Here is a 22,519-nt window from a genome sequence, read left to right as displayed (position 1 = left end):
ATTTTCTCAACTGGTCTGTAAATTCATTCTAGGAAGGATCTGACTTAAATCCATAGCTCGGGCTCATGGCTAGGAACATAGCCCTCAAATAATCCCTGCTGCGTTAAGTATCACCTCTTCAGGGAATTCTTCTTTGACCTAGATGAGGCTCTTTTGTTCTATGTGCCTATAGAATCATTTCCTTTAGCACACTGCTCAGTTTTAAACTATACACTCCATGTCACTATGTGAATTGGATCTACTTTCCCATAGGATGTAAGTCCCCAAAGAGCAGAGACCACGTTTAGTTTTGCTTGTGGTTAGTGTTCCCAGTTTGGGTGCAACAAACATCTGCTAAAAATTAAATGAATACATGTGAGCTTAGGTGTTCAAAGGATGAAGGGGCTTTAGAACAGTGGCCTCAGGAATGGTCCAATTGTCTGCTTACAGCTTCTGAAAGAAGACTGAAATCCACAATGAAAAACTGCTACATGAGCGGGAGTGTCTTCTGATGAACTCCCTTCTGCTTACGGACAAACTATTTCCCAGAGGGTGGCTCTTCTATCTGAATGAGGCCCCTTAAAGGCTGATTTGTCATCACTTAGGACACTCGAGTCCTCCCTATGGCATAGCTGAGTTGGAGGCAAAGCAGAGTGTTCCCAACTGTCAGGAAGAATAAGCATGCTGGCAGCAGCCTCAGATCCTCTAGGCAGATGGAGTGACATATGTGTATTTACATATATATATTTCCTAATCAATAGGTTCCAGCAAAAACATGAAAACTCAAGAAAATGATTGGAATTTAAGGGACTCTGAAGGAGTTTAATTCCTTAAAGAAAATTAGGGCCAAGTGCAGTGGCTCATACCTATAATCCCAGCACTTTGGGAGGCCAAGGTGGGCAGATCACTGGAGGTCTGGAGTTCGAGACCAGCCTGGCCGACACGTTGAAACCCTGTCTCTGCTAAAAATACAAAAATTAGCTGGGTGTGGTGGTATGCACCTGTAGTCCCAGCTACACGGGAGGCTGAGGCAGGAGAATCGCTTGAACTGGAGAGGTGGAGGTTGCAGAGAGCCGAGATCGCACCATTGCACTCCATTCTGGGCGACGGAGTGAGACTCCATCTCAAAAAAAGAAAAAAAAAAAAAAAAAAAAAGAAGAAAAAGGGAGTCAGTGCAAATGTTTTTTTTTTTTTTTTTAGCTGCAGATGACTTTAGGAATAAAAACTAAGAGTACTCTTGAATGATCAAACTTTCCCCACCAAATATGTAAATCTTCTGTTCCAAATTAGGTACTTCTAGCATTTCTTCTAAGAAATGTATTTCTGGGGCCAGCCAAAAGGAGCTTTGAAATCTTCTTACCATATTTTTGCCCCCCTGCCTACTTCTGTGACTGTCTCCCTTCACTAGACACATTGGCCTACTTCTTCTGTTCCTCCAAAAGGCCGACCTTGCCATTGCTCTTTCCTTTGCCTGGAGTACCCCTCCTAACTTTTGAATGTCTGGGTCCTCATAATTTGGGTCTCAGCACAATGCCCTTTTTGAAGGGGGTTTTCTGACCCCAGTGAATAGATATACACTGCCAGTCACTCTCTGTCACTGTGGAGTCCCTGGCTCGTGGAAGAACACTTGGCACATAGCAGGTGTCAGCAAATACCTGTTCATGAATAAATAGGTTAAGAAAAGCCAACTATGTCCCAGCAGAATCTGATAACCTGTCTGCTGTTTGAGCTACGTGTACTGGAGACAACAGAAATGATGACTTGAAGATTTAGCCTAGCACGTACTGCTCCTGATTCTTGTTTTGTTCATGTATGTGATCATCTTCAAGGAACATGGTTTGCAATTTTATCCACCACAGAACCACATTTTGCTGCTGTCATTCATGTGAAGCTGACCTTGTCACACACTGTTTGTTACCCACAACCTCCATTTTTCCTCCTTTCTTAATTACAGAAGCCCAAACTTTGGGACAATGTGTCCAGTTAAAAATAAACACGCTCCTCTCCGCAAGCTTTCTTACAGTTAACAGCAGGTAGCCATGTCTCCTAGTTCTGGCTGCTGCATAGCAGAAGTTGGTTGAGGCTTTGGGAAAGCTATCACTTTCTCGATAAAAAGGTACAAACTCAGCTGCTGTGTCCTTTGTCCTTTGACCTTCTACCCTTCTCCCTGTCTGGAATGCAGACATGATACTGGAGGTAAAAGAGTCGTCCTATGTAGCAGGTGCTGTCAGTGCTCTGCCCACAATTCGTTGACAATCACCATTCTATTTACCACAGGCTTCCTGTTGAAAACTCCTGTTCTCTACCCGAGGGCTTTTGCTAGCTACAGAATCATGCTGAGCCTGTAGAATGCAGGCTGAAAGTGGGGGTTAGTGACCCTGGGAGCAGCCTTTAACTAATGACAGATGGTAGTTGGTCGATAAATATCCCAGCTCTTTGGCCTTGAGGTGGGACAACTGAGGCATGAGCTACATACACCTGGGGCAGAGAGCTCCCTGAGGTCCCCAGCGGGACTGAACACTGGTTGCCCACAGCAGTAACCCACTCACTAACACATCCTGTGTGGGCTTTCTTACTTTGCCTGTCTCACTTCCCCATTTCCCTAACTTCCTGGGATCACTTCCCAAATAAACTACTTGCATGTGAATCCTTTTCTCAGGAACTCCTTCTGGGGGAACCCAAACTAAGACATCTTGTGACCTTGAGGATGAAAGCCACATGCTAAGGATAGAAAGGGGTCTAGAAAGAGCCGAGTCCCTGATGCCAGTTCTTAAGTCCCTGCACCAGCCTTGGACTGCCTATCTCTGGATTTGAGAAAAATAAACCTCTTAGCTATTATGATAAGCCACCACAATCAGGTTTCTATGGCATGCAGCCAAATGCAATTCTCAGAGGTGTGGAGGAATTTTTAGTTGACCACAAATGCAAATATAGTCATCAGTTGGACAAGGCTACTAACAAAGCTGATGCTGGCTGCATGACTAGCCCTTTACAGTGTGGTAGATCAGAGCTAACACAGTGTTTGCTTATCGGTTGCTATATTTAATCCTTGTGTTAATTCTGTGAGGTAGTCATTATCAATTCCATTTTACTGAAGCCGAGAAAGGCTGAAGCCCTTGTTAATGTTTACAAAGCTAGGGGTGAAATCAGGATTTAAAGTCCAGCAATCTTTTGCCATAGGGATATAAAGGCTAGATTTTCATTCTAAGGAGTCTGTGGCATTTAAGTAATGAGTCACACCTCCCATCTGTTGCCTTTGCATTCTCCTAACACCTTGTGCTTTTCCATGCCTGTTAACCATCACCACTCTTCACCCTGATGGGACTGCAGACTTTTGCTTCTACCAGAGCTAACCCTCCTGCCCGCCAAATCTCACCATAAACTACACACTATAATCACAAGCTCTTTAAAAATGTACCAGAACTTCTAATCTTTTTTTCTCAAGCTCTTGCCTTTGCCAAAAATGCTTTACTTCAGAAGAGTAAATTGCTGTATTTGGACCCAGGGAGGATAGTCTGGTATCTGCAGGCCTGTTGTGGGCAGGATACCCATCTCACTGTAGCTCATAGCACTGAAAACATACACAGTGCTTAGGTGTAAATATTTGTAAAGTTAAAGTGGATTCCAGTCACACTGGAATCCAAGTTGAATTCAAATTTACTCCTATGCTGGGGGCTGTGGCTCATGATTGTAATCCCAGCATTTTGGGAGGTCCAGGCAGGAGGATTACTTGAGATCAGGAGATAGAAACCAGTTTGGGCAACATAACAAGACCCATCTCTACACACATACACACATAAAATTAGCCATGCACGTTAGCGTGCACCTATAATCCTAGCTACTCAGGAGGCTGAGGCAGAATTGCTGAACCCAGGTTGAGACTGCAGTGAGCCATGATCATGCCATCATACTCTGGCCTGGGCGACAGAGTGAGACTACCCTCTCCCCAAAAAATTACCCATTTAAAATCATTAACATCAAGTTCCATCAATAACATACAAATTTCATCAAACATACAAATGAAACATATGCTATAGAAAATTTCAAGACTATATACTCCATTAAACGTTTAATAAATTATATTCAAGTATGACTTTTTTTAAAAAAGAGACAAAATTATAATGCAAGTATTTATTAAAATGCTGACAATTTAAACATCCTCTGAATCATATGAAATACTTATTTACTTTTGTGAAATGCGTTAGTGAAAATCTAGGAGTTTCTATGTAAGGCTGAGCATTTTCAACATTCCTGGCCTAGATGAGAAAACAATGCATTCTCTTACTGGTACTCAGGAAATATTTATACAATACACTTGGGTTCTACTTGCTGGTGTGTGGAGACTAGGCTAGCACCCATGACTGGCTGGGCTCTAGAAAACAAGCATGCAGTGCTCCTGTGCCATCTGGGACCCAAGAGACAAAAGTCTGATCTAGGGTGAAGCTACATGCAGAGGGTGAAGAGGACTATACCAACAGCCTCACGTGTCTGGAGGAGCAAAAGGAAAGCCGTGCACAGATACTGCTTTGACCTTAAAATATTTGTTAAGTGAGGCAAAAAAGAAACCAGGAGTCTTCTCACAACCGTTCCAGGTCAGCAATTTCTCACATATTTCTATCAGGGTAATTGGTAGAAAATATAAATGCGTACTGGCCCTGACTCAAGGCTTAAACCATCATAACATATACATACACAAGTGGGAGGACAGGCAGTTATCAAGCAGTCTATAAACTCAAGTGGGGCATCAACTCAATTGATACCTGTCTATCTGGCTTCAGCTGGTAAGGAATCATAAAGATGTTCAAATGTTGATTTTTGGTGAATGTATTTCACAAAGCTACCATTTCATAAGGACAATAAGGTTCACTATATCACAATACATGACAAAATTTACAAATGAGATGACAGAGCCATTTTAAATACATTTTGTAAAGGCATTTTCCACTAACTATAAAATCCAGTGAGACAAAAAGATAATTACACTATAGTTACCATCAAGACTTTTAGACTGTAGTTGAAGTTCAAAAGGTTGATTTTAAAAAAAGATAACATGAGGCTTAATTATATATGGAGAGTATTTGATTAGATATAGAAAACATTAGTAAGTGTGGTTTTCTTCCTCTTGAAAACTAGCTTTACAATTAAATTTTGACCTACTTTAATTCCTCATCAATGGCACCATAAGCTGGTACACTCAAAGTAAACCAGTTACTTTGGCCACCAAATTAGGCCACCTCTATGTTTCTAAAATAACTAGGATACAATGGAGTAGCGTGCATTTAGTTACTATACAGTATTGTGCAAACTTACAGATTTTAAAAACATTTCCTCCATTTTTCCAAAGTTCTGTTTCTTAGGATTTTGATTTTAAACACGTCTACCTTAGGGTTCTAAATAATAATGTCTCCCATGAGAACATGTGGGGTAAAACCATTCTCTAATTTGACAAGCTATTTTCTAAGCAATTACTGCAAACCTGCTGTGTTAGGACAGGGTTGAAAGTACTATCTGAAATCTGAGGGATGTTTAGAGGACTGACCCCCAGACAAGGGATTTAAAATTTTTTTTTTGGCCAGGCACAGTGGCTCATGCCTGTAATCTCAACACTTTGGGAGGTGAGGCAGGAGGATCATTTGAAGCCACAAGTACAAGGTCAGCCTGGGCAACAAAGTGAGACCCCCATCTCTACAAAAAATAAAAAAAATTAGCCAGGAAAGGTGGTGCACATCTGTAGTCCTAGCTGCTTGGGAGGCTGAAGCAGGAGGATCGCTTGACCCCAGGAGTTGGAGGCTGCAGTGAGCTATGATCTTGCCACTGCACTCCAGTCTTGGTGGACAGAAAAAAAGTTTAATTTTTCCAGAGAAAAGGGAAGGGAAAAAGTGTTCCATAATCTAGGATATGTTCAAGAGCCTTTGCTCTTATAGCCAAATATATAAAAACAATTTTCCTTAAAGAAATACCAGTCTATGAGCCAAGGCAAGCTTTGGCTAAATGATTGGTTAGCTTTTATTTGGCTCTAGAGGTTTCCATGGAAACAGCCTGAGAGACAGAAAAGGCAGCATTATCATCTTTATCCATGATGCCATCTGATAAAACTGCACATTGATTCATTCATGCTATTCAGAGCAGATGTATTACTTCTGATAAGCCTGGACAAAGGGAGGCACGAGTTTTATCTGGTCACGCTTTGAATTTCCTGTCTTCCCCTGCTTGAAACCTTAAATTAAAATCCTGATAAAACCTCCTCTGAATATTTCCCTCAGGAGCCTCTAGCTGAAGTAATGCTTCAATAATCAGAAGTCAAATGAAGAAACGTGAAGCCCCAAATGGAGGTCCACTGCCAAGTTCTTAAAATTATATGGCACCACGCTTCCTGTAGCTAAAGAAATTGTTCTGAAGAGTATTTACAATTCCATTATATCAGATCTCAGCCAGGCAAGAAAAGTCATCATAAGTGTTTATTATATACAGTTGAAGCAGGTGGCATCATCCATCATTTTTCTTCCTCTTGATGTCTAGATCAGTTGTGTGTGTATTTTAATACGGTAACACACCCTCACAATTATCTAATCTTATTTCAGGTTAGTGCTTCTCGGAAAGGCTACAAAAGCAGCCATAGCTCAGAATTATGTATCTAAAGTAAACAAAAATAAAAACCTCAACAACAAAATATTAACCAAACAAGATAAAGACGCATGCAACCTATAGCACCATACTTAAGACCACAAAGGGCAGGAGGGTTGACAGAGGTCTTAAGAGGAATCCAGTTCTGGGTTTTCTCCTAGGATGAGATCCCAAATATAGAACCTATTTGTAGAGTCCAATACTTTTAAAAAGGGAAAGCCTGAGAAATTCTATTAACAGAAATATGAAAATCCATGATTTTTCAGAAGACAGATGATTTGACACTGTTCTTATTCTAAAAGCATCAAAGACGTTATACCTTAGAAATAAACTGCTCACTTTGGAAGATCAGTTGGGAAATCCCTGCCAACCTCAATGAACTAAAATGATGTCTCAGTAAGTTAAAAAGATGATACACCCCCACCAAGGACCAATTTACTCATGGAAAGTAGTTTACAAATGAGCAGTTAGCTCCCTGACATCTGTATAACCATACAGACATGTGCTACATTGAAAAGATTGAATCTTGCACATATCACTATATGCTCCACATGGCAAAACATCTGAAAAACACTCAGATGTTTTTCAAAAACCTCTGTGCATTATGACATTGGTGTGGAAATTTAGATCTCAGCTTAATCCTTTCCAAAAGAAGCGAGTAAAAGTCCCGGGAAAGGTTTACTTAGAGATGAGTGAAGATTCTGGTAATTTAAAGGTGATGGGTTAAGAAGCTATAGAGCTAGAAACAATTTCAGATCTCACCTAATCCCTCATCTTATTGATGGAAAAACTGAAGTCCCAAGATAAGTATCAGATCCAACCAATGGAAGAACTGTGACCAGAGGAGAAACCATGGGACTCTTAGTTCAGTGCTTTTCCCATCATATTTATCTGGGGCTCCTTTAAATCTTAGCATGCATAATTTAATAAAGCTCTAAGGAAAATGACTGAAAAGTATCAGATAGGAAAAATGCTGCCTTCTAATGAAGACTTTGGCAATTCACGTTCTGATGTGCTTAATATTAACAAAGGGAAAACTCCAGTCATCTTTTGGCAAAAATGTTACTTCTTCTAAGAAATAGGTTCCTCTTCTGAGAGCGAGCTGATTTTGTAGGTATTGGGTTACAGCACTGTAGGTTACAGCTGAGAGTTTTCATATGCCCCATCTTTGTAGTTACAGTTAGATTCTGCAGATCCTGTATCATCAGGTGGACTGAAATGACTGCTGCCTTGAGACTCTGTATCAATACTTTTGGTTTCTGACTGAAGGTGGACAGAAACCTGAACCGCTATTTCCTGGCCTTGTTCATTCAGAGAGCCATCATCTGAATCTCCTCCTGGTGAATTACTCCGTCCCATCTCTGGGTTAATGACATAGATGCCACCTTGAGCATTCAAGGCAGGTCTCTCTTTAATTCTTTCACCCAGGTCATCAGGGTCATCCACTCGCACAGCCTCAAACATCTCCTCAACAAAGGCTCGACAGTTTAGAATAAGAGGTGGAAGAGGGACACTTCTTGCCAGTTCTTCAATATAACGAGCAAACTCCATGGTCTTAAATTGTGTGACTTTGGCGAGCTCTAGAGTTTTGGCTGAGGTAATGATGGGGATACGTTTTGCAATCTCGAAGGCCTTCTGAAGTTTCTCAGCCCCTTCAGTTCTAAAGAACTCATTGATGGCCTTCTCAGTCTTGCGAAGATGGCTGCTCATCATGCACAGCCGTGTGACATTCAAGATGAGTGTGATTGTAAAGGCAATCAGGCAAACAATCATGTAATAGACACTCATGTCTCCCGAGGTGAAGATAACACGTAGGGTGACAGAGTAGGAGGCACGAATTGGAGAGGTGACGAAACAGGTATAGAGCCCACGGTCATCAAAAGCTACATTGGTGATGTTTAGGAAGTTATCAGAAACCAACCACTTTCCACCTGATAATCGAACAGAAATGAAAAAAAAATTATAGCAAAAAGATTACTAAATATGCCCGCTGCCTTATCAATATTCCACCTCCTCCTCAAAGTACTTTAACTCAACTGATTTGTTAGATTCTACCGTTTGTTTATATCATGTAAAAAAAGGGCAGACTGTGATGTCCAGAGTCAGAATTTAATTAGCTTGGATCTTAAAAGGAAATCAAGATCTTCCTTCATGACACTAATAATTAACATAGCTTCCTTTTCACTGCTAGACTTCAAAAGCCTTTCTGTGAAACAGGTATGTCTACAAAATGCTAAATGAATAATCATAAAAAAACCTTATAGTTTATACATATGTGTCTGTCTACATCACATTGCAACCAATACATTTTCATATACTATGAGGGTATGTCTCAGAAATATAAAACAATGGTTTAAAATAACGGTATTTTAAATTTTTATGAGTAATTTTTATTTTCTTCTGTGTGTGCTCACTTTCCATAGTGAACGTATATAACAAGAAGAAATTATTTTAAAAAATCCTAGCAATTTAATGCATTTGTTGAATTAACTGCCTAATCTGGTATGCCTTGCACATATCAATTTTTTTTTTTTTTTTTTGTTAAGAAACTTTTGCTGATGGTGATATCTTGATTTTCTGGCAAGAGTAACTGAAGCACAGGCCAAAAAATACATCTCACAAGTCACGGTAAATGAAAAGCTTGGCAAAAAGAATAAAGTTGCCCTTAAGATGCCTATGCTTCCTTCTATTTTCAACCTAAAACATACTGCCTCTCTTCCACACGTGAAGGTATTTTCATTCAGGGAACATGTATATAGAAGTATACAAGTGTAAGAAAAGCAAAGCATATTAACTACCCATCTTGATTCAACATCCTTCAATAACTTGGCTCTGGCTGCATAATTCCTACTTTTGTGATACATTCCCAAAGCACTCTGTGCTTTAACTATGAAAGCCATTCAAAGATGGGAAGGCTGGGCTAACCTGCAGTGTGCGGATGCATTCCAATGACTAGAGGTGGTGTCCCAGGGAAGGTTAGCGGACTGCTTGTTAAGCATTACTTGACTGCCCAATCTTCAAAATCTCTTTCATCCCCAAGATTCTATGGTTCTGGATTATTTTAGTGGCACATAAATTAGTAAGCACTCTGGATTTTGTCCATTTTCATCATCATCCAAACTTATCTCAATCCTACAGGTATTAATATATTTAAAAGCCATCACTTCACTAATACAAAAAGAGGAAAACATGTAGTTATGAATATAGCCATTTTCCATGAGCTTCTGTTCTATGAACTTAGAGCTATGAAAACGACACCATTTGAATCCAAGATATGATGAACTATGAAGAATCCATTCATCAACCATTGCACTACAACCACAATCTAAACTCTCTAGCTCGCTTGCTGATAATAGCTCAAGATTTATGAACCTTATACTAGACTGACATGCTCTTTAAACTCCTCTCACTTGAGATTCATAAAATTTAATACAATTTTCCAGAGCTGCTGCTGAAAGCATCAATGATAGATGTTAGTGGTTTTCAAAGTAAAGGCAAAATAGAAAAATAAAACTGCCATTCCACTTGGCTGGTCTTGTTTTAACCTAAGGCTTTGTTTATGCAGTCAGTCTACAGTGATGACACTGAATGAATAATTCAGATCTCAGAGGTGTTTGGTCAGGATATCGTAGAGCCCAGAGAAGATAGGAGTCTGGTTCAGTGGGTCCAAATATGGAACCCCAAATCATGTTCAAAGTACACATTCCAGGTATCACTCTAATTCAATAGTTATGTATTTTAAACACGCTGATTAAAAATACTCTAACAACTCAAACTCTTCAATCCCTTGGCGACTAGTCAGTCTATAGATTAAAATATTTAGTGCATATGTCTGAAGGAAGTATCACCTGTCTCCTTTTGTATTTTCCAGCCTAATATGAATAACCAATATCCTTTTATATTTCAAAAGGCTACACTATCTTCCTAACAAAAAAATTTCTGAAAGTGTAGCTTGTGGGAATCTTAGAATTTAATCTTCATCCCTTTGGCTTTTCATGGTGATTTCTTTTTGAGGTCCATTATAACTCAAGTACTCATCGAAAAGATCTTTATAACAGAACACTGGTTAGGAGTAGTCTGGATTAAGATATATTCACAGATCCATGAACAGGAAAATTAAATAAAAATCTGTCAAAAAGTAGACCTTGAACACATTATCACTATGTTTATGTGATTTTTAAGACAGAAACAAAAAATGCAAAAAAAAAAAAAAATTCTCTTTTCCAGTAAATTAAGGTATAGAATACAAAAAAAAAAAAAAATGAGCTGGAAGGGCTTACAAGTTCCATAGTGCCCTTCTAATTCTCTGAGACCTGACGTCAAAGTTTTATGCACAGACTGATACTCATTTTCAAAAATGTCCTGGATTTCCTCTAAAGTTTATAGTAACTAATTTCAGAGCAAAACTTTTTTATTTATAACAAATTTTCTTAAGTCTAGCCAAAACCCTTCTGGATGTATTCACACAAGGCTGCCACACTGTACTACTGACATAGTAGTCTAGGTGAAGGGTGCTCCTAGAGTTGTGTTGTATACCACCTGTACAGCTGTATGCAGCAGCCCTGATTTACTCTACCTTCAATGAAGAAGAAAACCAACTGATCAGGAGAGAAAATAGCTCATTGTCATCATGTGGACATCTTTTAAATTTACAATGATTCTTTTTTTCTTCTTCTGTTTAAACAATTATAATTACTTTGCTTTTTCTGATAGGTACAACACTCCAGACCTTTTAAATGTTATAACTATTCACCTTGGCACCTTATCTTTGAGACTTCTTGTTTAATGTGTTAAAAAATAAGAAGACAGAACAGGAAATGAGTAACCTTGATTAATTATACCCTGACCAGTTACCTCTGCCTCTGCCATCCAGTTGCTGTCCTTTTGAATTGTGCCAATGGACATCTTCATAGTGACTGGCTGTGAGAAGACACTCAATTGAAACGCTAGTTCCCTCTTTGGCTATGATGACATCATCATCTGAGTGGGAACTTGCTGAGAGTTCAAAGCTCGAGGGAAAGGATGCATTGTAAGAACTACGATTTGCTTCCAGTGAAACCATTTGGTTGAAGTCCACATCTTCCAAAACAAAAGCAGCTGGCACAATAATACTTGCCACTAAAGTGAATAAGCAACAATGTAGCTTCATGGGAAAATGGAAGAAAATCTTGTTTTGATTTGGAGAACTCAAAAACTTCTACACTACAGCAAGAGCACAGCGGGTAATTTATTGCTTGGTAGAGAAATTTTCCAAACAAGTGGTAGATCCAGTTATATTTTCTAGTCTTCAAGATTAAAAGATGTGAGTAGAGAACCTAAAAGAAAGCCAGATACAAAGTTTAACCAACTGAGATTCATAATGGGGTGAAAGTGTGTATGTTCCAGAAATGAATAGATGTGAATTAGAATAATTGGTGCTGACATTGGGGAGTAATTAGAGGGAACAGTACCTAAAAATCTCACACAGAGACAGCAGAAAAAGCAATGAATTGGGAAACAGCAGACCTAGATTTTGGTCCTAGCTTTGCTACTAACTAGCTGTACGACCTTGGCAAGCAGCATTCTCTCTGGGTTTCTGTTTCCTCATCTGTCAAATAAGGGACTGGATGAGATAATCTCTAAGGACTCTTCCAGTTCTGAAATGCCATGATTCTATTTCATTCTGACAAATTTTATGCAACAGGGAGCCAATGAAGGCTAAAATATTTATCTTAATGATCTTTTATTTCAACCTGCACCATTACCATCTGTTGTTATATCAATAATGTAAATCAACTGGCATATCATAATCATAACCATGGAGCTCAAAATTTGAGTAATTCAAGTATAAAGATATGTTACATATAAATAATGCAGGGACACCTGAGGTGGGTTGTTTTAACACTGGAAAGAAAACTGCACTTACTGCATACACATAAATAGAGTTATTGACTTCTAAAGCTATGGAACCTCCTTCATGGGCAAGAAATTAGGCAACAGAATTTTCTTTTAATAGTTTCTCCAATACCAAGAGACAAAGTAGTGTATTTAATAGTTTGTAAGGATACCAAATTTCTAGCTCAAACTCTGTAAACTAGCTAAGGGAGGAACTGACATCTTAAGTGTCTAGTTAGTAGAAATGCAAATATAAAACTACAGGGACAGATTGTTAGACACATTTAAAAGAAGAGCAAAATATCATGAATAAAAGGCAAAATAACATCCTAGTCTAAAAGTCTATGTATTTATGATCACCTTCCTGCTAATTTGACTCCCCCTTTAAGCCACCAACTCTCAAAGAAAAAATTCAACTTTTATTTCTATAAAATATGGGATGAAATGCCTAGCTTTATGTCTTATAAAGCCCCAAGATAATTAGTTTTGGAAATGACATTTACTCTCCTTTATATTTATATGAAGGCTGCTTGATCACAGAACATAAAAAGCAATGAATCACTGTATTTTGCCATTAAATATCTCAAAGTCTAAATTACAATATGGTGCAAATGTCATTTAATTTTCATTAGCCCTTGAAAGGATGGTTGAATGGTGACAAATACTTTTCTAAATCTTTAAAATTTAAGGATGGGGTATACAGAGTAAAATAAAAAACCTTCAGACTTTGGCTATACATGACACACTAAACGTGTTTATTTCCATTTCCTCCTAAAACTGCACAAAAAGGACACTAAAGGAAACAAAGACTTAGGCAGAGAGGGGATTTTGGAAGTAATATAATCTAATTGATTCAGTGCACAGTGATTTGCTTCTTACGACATGCTACAAGTTAGTAGGAGAATCTAGTTTGGAATACGGTCTCTTTTTTAAGAGGGGGTGATGGGTAGAAACAATGGAAATAACATTTCTTGAATGACTGCCATAAGCCAAGCACTGTGCTAGGGGCTTGACATGTAAGTTTCCAAGTTCTTTTTCACTACAAGATATACAGCAATTGGAGGACATAATTTTGTACTTTATTCTAGATTAGCGGTTCTCAACGGTGATAGGCTATGAGTGTGCTGAAAAAATGCTCCAGGCTTTCTCCAGAACTTTGATTAGGAGTTCCTATAGCTTCATCCATGGCAGCACTTTCCAAACTTCATTCATTCCTTCTCCTGTCATTTTTTTTTGTTTTTACTATATCCACGAACCAAATTATCGTCATTTCTGCTTTTCTTTTAAATCAACTCATTTTATTTTTACTTTCACATTTATTTAAAAAGGAAACTCTACATCAGTTCTGTGGACAAAAGTAACCATACACATAAACATAATGAAAAGAAAGAAGTGTTATTAGCTTCCAGAGATACTACTGCCTGCTGAAGGCTTTGAGCTGGAGGCTTGCTCTCTCTGTAATAAAACCAAAACCAAAACAAAAAGCCCCCCACAACTCCAGTTTATTTTAATGCCACCTCATTTCTTATCCTGCCATCTCCTTCCTTTCTACTCTTCCCCACCACTGAGTTTGAGATCGGAGGGATACATGTTCATATACTGAACAGTACCTATTGAGCACCTACTATGTGCCTATCTACTGCCCCATAGACACCATCTCGGCCTTCACAAAGCTCAGTCTGGCAGATGATGGACACTAACTACATATATACAAAATAAACTCAATGTTACCCAAGGGAAAATACAGATGCTACAGGAGGACCCAACATGGGGAGTTAATCTCATCATGGAAAGCCTCTGAGAAAGAGAGGTGTGCAGCACCTATTCTTCAGGTGCAGGACCTGAAGAATAAAGAGGAATAAAAATTGGGAGGAAAGCACTCAAGGTAGAGGGCCAGGGGACAGGGAAAAAGGAGAGGGGTCACTGGTCAGGAGTTGTTCACAAAAAACAGCTAAAAAATTGTGGTAAAGACAAGCAGTGGCCAAAAATGCTGCGTCTGATTCCTGATTCTGGAGGGGAACTAACTGGGCTAATGGTGAAACTGGAGATGGACTGCGGAAGCTGCAGTGGCTGAAGCGAGTGAGGGGGATACTCGTCCATGATGAAGAGGTCAAACAACTGAGAGGCTCAAATGTGGGCAGATCACCTGGGGGTATGTTCACATCCCCCCAGGATCAAAGTAGCTAGTGTAGAAGAAATTGGAAAGAAAGGAAATGGACTCGGTCTTCCTGTTCAGACATTCAGGAACTTCAGCAGAATGAACAGCTGTCACAGATGAGGGCTGCAGGGCAATCAGAGTCCTCACCAACACAAGGCTTGGCAAAGCATAACTCCCACATGGAATTCTGCCTTCCCGCAAACTTCCTGAACCTCCTATCAAGGCCTTAGCTATTCCTCCTACATAAATTCAGAGTATAGCTGTATAAAGGATGGCTGCTTCTTCACCCCAGAGCCCTCCCCACCTACCATACTCATCTGGCGCTGGTATATGCTGCTCTGTACTACTAGCCAGTCTATCCCATCTCACCTACCCCTTAAGAACAAGGGCTACATTTTTTATTGCTGTACGTCATAACTAGCACATGCTCAATAAATATTGATGGAGATTAGTTTAAATTTGATTCAGTATGTGACAGATCTTTATAAATTGAATAATGTTATGCAACAGGGATTATAATTGTTCAAACTGACATACAGTTACCTATTATAAATTCTCTGAAACAAAAACAGTCAATGCCAGCAATCTTGGAAGACCTTAAAAGTACCTAATTAAAGGAATTCTTCTGACTCCCAACCTGATATCTTCATTTACCATCTTGTCCTAGAGGATAATGGTAGGGATAAAAGATCACCAAGTCCAGTTTCCAAACCAGGTTGACTATCACAATTGTCAGAAAGCTTTTTAAAAACATGGATTCCCAGGTCCCAACCCAGAACGAGTGAGTAAGAAACTCTGTGTTTGCGCCTTGGAATTTATGACTTTTAATTGGGTGTTTCTGAGGCATTGGATTCACGTACTGCATCTAAGGGCCACTAATACAGTTCCTCAATTTCCTCTACAACTGACCTGCAGAATGGTGCTTCAGGCTATTTGAATATTTCCAACGAGAGATATAATCACTCACATTCCATTCTAGATTTAGATTACTCTAGATCAGCAAAATTGAAGGTCTCTAATAAAAGCAGGGTAGCAGAGAGGTTCAGAGTATAGGATTCAAATACGATCTCTGACCCTAACCAGCCTTGCAACTTTTATAAATGACTTAATCTCCCTGCCTCAGCCCCTCATCTTTAAAATGGGCAAAATAACAGAATCTATTCTCACGGGATTATTGCAAAGTCTGAATGAAGTAGTATACATAAAACACAGAGTCTGGCAATGGTAATCACTGAATAAGCTCTATTATTATTGTTCATGGTTCTTTCACGTATTGTACTAAAATTTACATTTGATAGTTACATCATTATAAAACACTCAGAATACCATGCAACCATTTAAAAATCTTGGGGGTTGGGGAGAAGGGGACACCATTATGCAATTTTAATCTTAATTTAAAATTTCACACTTTTCTTTTTCTCATTGCAAATATTTTGCAATATTATGGAGCATATAGGCATTGTAAACTGAGCTTGGATCCCAACCATGATATGACATTGTATGTGTCCTCAGTTTGTGGTAGAGAAGCTTTGTTGTGATCTACTTACCCAACGGCTCCCCTCTTTGAGCCCTATCCCTATCTTCTTGGGCCTAGGAGGAAGACAACCTATTGGCAAAGTAAGCTAATATAATCTTTGTTCTTGGAACTTGGAATTGAGACCCTTGTGGGTCAGGGTCATTTGAGGAAAAGGAGGCATGTGGGGGCTGAGGCAGTCAGGTTTCGGCCACATACAAGAAGCTGTAAGAAAGGACAAGAGGGATGGGGAAGTGAGAGAGTGGGAAGACAGGAAGAGAAGCAGGAGAAAGAGAAAGAGAGACTCATACATGCTGCTTTGGTGCCTGATAGAATTCTGCTTCCTGGCACTCCTGTGACTCTTTTTTTATTTTTTATTTAAAAAAGAAACAACTTTATTTAATTTTACTCAAAATTAAAACCACAAAAGTGAAGATGAATGTGCAAACAACGTAATAAATGGGGAAATGGTTAGGTGGGAGAAAAAAGATTAAGTTCACAAAAAGTGACTGAACTGTGTCTGTGGCTGCCAGGCAATCTTCATCATAGATCTCTATTCTCTTCCTTACACAGTGGAGTGTGGCAAGCATACTGCCCACGTGGCCAAGATTTGTGGTTCTTGTGTTGTACAGACACAGCCATTTGCCTCTACCAGAAGTTTACAGAAACCTACCAGACAGGATTTAGGAAAACACTATAAACTCCCTTAAACTGCTCTTAGGCCAAACATGGCAGAAGTAACCTGGCACACTGATTTTGAGCCACAAGAGAAAGAGGCTGCACAATAGCCTTACACATCCAGTTAATACTGGGCACTTCACTCATACCATGTACATCCTGAACACAGAGGACTTCTGATTTGAGAGACAACAGATATAACCCATTTGCAGGTAACAGGCTGTCCAGCAGCTGTGAGAGAAAACACTGGCAAAGATACGTGTCCAAGAAGGTGACAAAGCAGAAAAAAATAGTGAGGGAAGAACAGATCATCCTTGGCATCAGGGTACTATTATTTCCTCACACTGTCTCCTTTTTGCTAAGTCAGCTTGAATGGTTTTCTGCTACTTGCAATACAAACTGCATTGACTACAACCATTCTGCTCATTCTAGACTAATGACTTTAAAACTACAGCTCAGCTAGGTCAAGGATCCACCGTGGAAGATGAAGTACAGCAGGTGGTGCAAGAGTTGCTAAGGAGAATTAGGACACTGTCCTAGACCCTCAAGAATTTACAAACCAGCTTGAAAGACAGCCCAGAAACAGCTAACTATATCTAAGACAATGTGACTGAAATGTAATTATGCTGTGAATGCAACAGAGAAAAGACAAATGTGTAAGTTTTAGGAATGCAATTCACTTACATGTTTGGGACTTCTTCTAATATTAGGCCTGCATGCTTTGAACATATGATCCTTTATACTATAGTTATTTTAATTTCATTTCCAATCCTTTAATTTTTCCTCACATATAGATCCTCAGATGTAGAATTGTTCACCAAATCAGTTAAGTGGGCTGAGGTCATTAAGGCAGGTATATTAGATGCCATGGGAGACACAAGAGTACATGCATTTGTATTTGGAAAAAAAAAATATATATATATATCATGCCTGCTGTTTTTAATGTAGCAGCGGACATTTGAAACCCAAGAACAGATTTCAAAAAGGAAAACCAAAGTGTCACCTTCTTGTTATCAGTTAAAAAGGGCTATACTATGTTTGTGGATGAAGTTACTCGGTAAAATTTTTTATTACCTTCCCTTTTTTTTTTTTTTTGTGTGTGTGTGTGTGTGTGTGTGTGATGGAGTTTCACTCTTGTTGCCCAGGCTGGAGTGCAATAGTGAGATCTTGGCTCACTGCAACCTCCACCCCCCGGGTTCAAGCGATTCTCCTGCCTCAGCCTCACAAGTAGCTGGGATTACAGGCATGCGCCACCACGCCTGGCTAATTTTTTGTATTTTTAGTAGAGATGGAGTTTCTCCATGTTGGACAAGCTGGTCTTGAACTCCTGACCTCAGGTGATCTGCCCGCCTCGGCCTCCCAAAGTGCTGGGATTACAGGCATGAGCCACTGCGCCCAGCCTATATTACCTTTCTTCAGCATTAATAAATAAAAATGTAATAGATAAGTGTAAGACTCAAGTTTAATCCAACTCCTTTTTCATCTTTTAGGTATACAGAATGTAAGCTTTGCTAGGATCATAAAGAATCAGAAATGTAGATGATTTTACCCCAGAAAACCATGTTGAATATTGACTATATTATTTTAAAAAAACAAAGAGTCTATAGCTGTCACCCCTAACAGATTGTCTTGTTGCTGTCCCTGCCAACTTTTGAGGGAAGAAATATTTCCATTCTGTTCCAGTTTTCAACACAAATAAGGAAGTAATATGGCTGATTTCCGTTCTGGTGACTCAATATTAAGTTGGCCGAGAAAACTGATGTTTGCAGAAATAGTTCTGGGAAAATGTAAAGCAGGGAAACACATTGATGCCCAGGTGGTATTTTTTTTTTTAAATTCCAATTATATTGGGATATTAGTGCTTCATTCTCTATAATCAAATGTGTTCTAGGCTGCATTTACAGCTCATCCACTCTTCTCTGCCTGCACTGTCACACTTGGAAAACAGACCAGTTCCTACAGCAGGCACACAAATTGACAAAGCAGCATTCTGAATTGGCAAAGGGGAGAAAAAGCAAATGAAGAGCAGATTGTTAGCACTACCCTATCCTTTGCAAAGAATAAACACAAAGTTGTTCTGCCTAGACTCAAGCATTATTACAGGGATCTGTAACTAAAAAAGGTTAGTGATATTCAAACAGAAATCACTATCTTGAGGGCCATTTACTTAAAAGTTTCTAATTAAAATAGCCTTTATATTCCTATCTTGGAGCTATCACATACCTCATAACTAGCATTTGGTCAGTCTGAGCTCCAACTTCAACATATCTTCTGGCACCCGGCGAAACACCCATATTTATCACAGCTTTGCTTTAAACCCAAGATTATTTCAGTTATACCCATAACTTATATCCTTTTTGCCATAGGTATTTGCTGAATAGCTACTGGATGCAAATGACAAAAACATCAATGAAACAGGCTTAGATTTATGATCTTCCCAGGCCATTTTTTCCCCCTCTATAGTCTGAAACATCTCTATTTGAAACTCAGTCTAGTTAAAACAGAACTCCTCTTACCCTCAGATCTACTTGTTCAGCTTATGAACAGCTTAGATAATAGCCAGACAATTCTTCTAGTTTTGCAGTATCAAAATTGTAAGACAATCACGGCTCAGTGGTTAGGAGAATGGGCTCTAGAGTTAAGGTGCCTGATCCTACCCCTGGGTGAAGCCATAGGCTTGCAAGGCCTTAGTTTTCACATTTATTAAATAAAATAATATTAACAGTAACTGCCTCATAAGGTAGTTTTGAGGATAAGATGAACTAATGTGGGTAAATTATAAATATATGCTATTGTTATTATTCCACCTCCTACATGTTTTTCAGATAAGTCCTATTGTCCCTTTCCTACGTCATATCCTTTTATCTCACCTGGGTATACCACATTATCCCTTTAATTTCAGAATGGATCTCCTTAACTCCATTTTTACCTCTATGATCTACCCAAACACTGTGACACTCAGAATTGGTCCTAAACACAAATCTGAGCAATTCAGGGTAATTTTACAATCTACTGGTGATTTCTCACTGCCCATGAGATAAGCTTAAAATCCCAATCTGGCATTGTAATTCTCCAAGAATAGATTCAGGTAGCAGAACAGAAAGTCATGAGAAGCCCAGAGGTGCCTCTATGTACGATAATTGCTTGCGGGAGGAATGAATGGATTTAAACATTAAGTCTGGTCTTTAGTTTTACCTCTATCACAAATTAGCTATGATGTGCTCCAGTGGTCTTAGTTTCCTCACCTAGAGGCTGATTATCATTATCATTCGTTTCTTTGCTTAAATCCTATAATCTACCCAGCTTTCCTGCCATGGATGAAAGCCTAAACTACGCTTGTTTTACTCTATTCTCTCTAAATAACTTTTCACCTTACTAGTTGTTCCTTTTGCTTAAAAATCTTTCTGCCCCTTCCCATCAATATCTTTCTGGGGGAAACTGTACCCTCTCTATAATATTCAACTCTAATTTCATCTTATTCAGGAAGCCCTCTCATGCCCACCCTCTCGTCAGATGAGTTTTTTTTTTTTTTTGCTCTGTCAGTCCCCTAGCACATTAAGAGTACGCTATTGTAAGACTTATCAGTTTTCCTCTTAGCAGTCAGTTATCCGTTCAAGACTGTAAGCTTATGAATGACAGAGTCTAAAAACCTTCTGTCCTTAGCACAGGGCCACTGCCTGTGGCAAGTGCTCAAAATTTTGAGTTCAGACACTCATCGACTTGGTAGTGTGAAAGGTGTCTGCTATAAACTTATTAACTTTCCAGAGCTTCAGGCTCTGGAAACTATTGATGGAGAGAGGTGAAGATAAGAAAAGACACCTATCTTGAGTTTTAGTAGGCAGAGCACTCTAGAGAATCATTTGACTGGTTTTCTCACTCTGTAATTTTTAGACCATTTATATCAAATTAATCTGCGGTGCTTGTTAAAGATACAGATTTCTTGACCCCACAGACTTACTGAATTGCGATCTCTAGGGGATGCCTGGGCATCTGCATTTTTAATGCGCATATAGGTTTACTGATTTACAAATCAATCTCGTATTTCTTTTACTGGCATGATAATCACTGTAATTCAGTGTAATTCTCAAAAGTGTGGTGCAGGAACGCCTGGGTGTCCCTGACACTGTTTCAAAACAAGTTACATAATATTAGGACATATCCCTTTTTCACTCACATTCTCACACAATATGGCGCAATTTTCTAGAGGTTACATGATGATTTATATTGTAAGAGAATGAAGGTACAAGTTACGAAAATCTAGCTGTCTTTTATTCAGCCAGACATTAAAGAGATTTGTAACAATGTAAAACAATGCCATTCTCAATAATTTTTCGTTTTGGAAAATATCCTTTATGGAAATGCTATTTATGTTAACATATAATGAGTTTATTTTAAAATGAATAACTTTTGAAAGTTGTTTTCTAAAATAGTAAATATAGATAGCTATTATAAACAAAAACCCTTTGAAGTTCTCAATAAATTTTAAAAGTATAAAGAAATTCTAAGATCAAAAAGTTTGAGAACTGCTGCTATAATTATCAGCAGCATTTAAAAAACAAGTGGCTTCCCAAGATTCCATACTTTAGCCCCAAAATTCTATGCATTTTCCATTACAACAGAAAATCAGAGGAAATGATCCATTTTATATTTAAGCAGGTTTTTTTTGTTGTTGTTTTTTGGAATTTTAACAAGCTTCCAGGTGATATTGATGAATCTAAATTTAGAGAACCACCGTCGAAAGCAAACGAAAATATCTGAAGAGTTTTAGAAGTGACAATTACTTTTATCTGGGAATTAAGATGATAATTCCGAGGGCATTAAATGGAGTTGGAAAACATGAGCTCTTAAAAGCTAAGTCCCTTCACCTCTCTGGTATTCAATTTTTCTTATCTGTACAATAAGATTGATTTTAATATCTTCCTAGCTCTGTCAGTCTGGATTTCATGCATTTTCACTGCTCAAGGGCAACAGAAGAGCTGCATCTTTCTGATGAGGGCCCAGGAGTAATCTTAAAGTCATAAATCAGATCATGTCATTCATCTGCTTAGAAACCTTCGATGGTTTTCCACCGGGTTCCAAATAAAAATCAAACTCTTTATCCTTGCTCATAAGCCTTACAAGGTTTGGGCTCAAGTCCCTGGCCTCATCTCTCTCCATTCTCACCTTGCTCCTTTTGCTCTAGCCAGTGGCCTTTGTCTTTTCCTTGACTTTGCTAAGTTTGTTCCCACTATATGGCCTTTGCACGCGCTATTCTCTCTGCCTGGAATGCTCTATTCCAGATTTTCATACGGCTTATTACTCTCTCACTTCGTTCCATCACATTATCCAGTCTAAATCTGTTTACAGCACTTACTACCACCTTAGATAATCCTGTTTGTTGACTTGTTTATAATCTGCTTCTTGCACTGCTTGAGAGCAGGGCCCTTCCGTTCGTTGACTGATGTGTCCCTGGAGCCCAGGGCAGTGCCTGGCAAGTATTTGGCTCTCAGTAAGTGTTCGATGACCGAACTCCCGCACCCAGGCCAGACTTTCAAAAGGATGGCAAACATTTTCGCCTCCTGCACTCCCGACCCCAAGCCACAGGCTACGACTCACGCCTCGGCGCTCCTAGTAGCCCCCTCGCAACGACCCCAACCATGCCTTCACCTACCCGACAGCCGTCTAGCTCCTTCCGGCCTCAGCGGCGGCTTAAC

General features: G+C 39.1%; 1 protein-coding gene across 4 annotated transcripts; it reads right to left on the bottom strand.

The window, feature by feature from the left end:
- Positions 1–4,095: 4,095 nt before the first annotated feature.
- MFAP3 (microfibril associated protein 3) lies at positions 4,096–22,519 on the bottom strand. 4 transcript variants are annotated; one of them, NM_001132480.1, is given in 3 exon segments: positions 4,096–8,534; positions 11,458–11,918; positions 22,477–22,505. In NM_001132480.1, coding segments are annotated over 2 exon segments (1,089 nt in total). In that variant the 5' UTR covers positions 11,753–11,918; positions 22,477–22,505; the 3' UTR covers positions 4,096–7,740.

Source organism: Pongo abelii, chromosome 4, assembly GCF_028885655.2.
Source record: "Pongo abelii isolate AG06213 chromosome 4, NHGRI_mPonAbe1-v2.0_pri, whole genome shotgun sequence".
Taxonomy (NCBI): domain Eukaryota; kingdom Metazoa; phylum Chordata; class Mammalia; order Primates; family Hominidae; genus Pongo; species Pongo abelii.
Note: the sequence above shows the minus strand (reverse complement) of the source record. Positions and strands in the feature narration are given on the sequence as shown.

Excerpts from the sequence above, each read along its gene's own strand:
- MFAP3 (XM_024246671.3), bottom strand. The coding sequence starts at position 11,752 with ATGAAGCTACATTGTTGCTTATTCACTTTAGTGGCAAGTATTATTGTG. Across the intron at positions 8,535-11,457 it reads ACTGGATGGCAGAGGCAGAG|GTGGAAAGTGGTTGGTTTCT; the intron begins GTAACTGGTCAG and ends TTCGATTATCAG.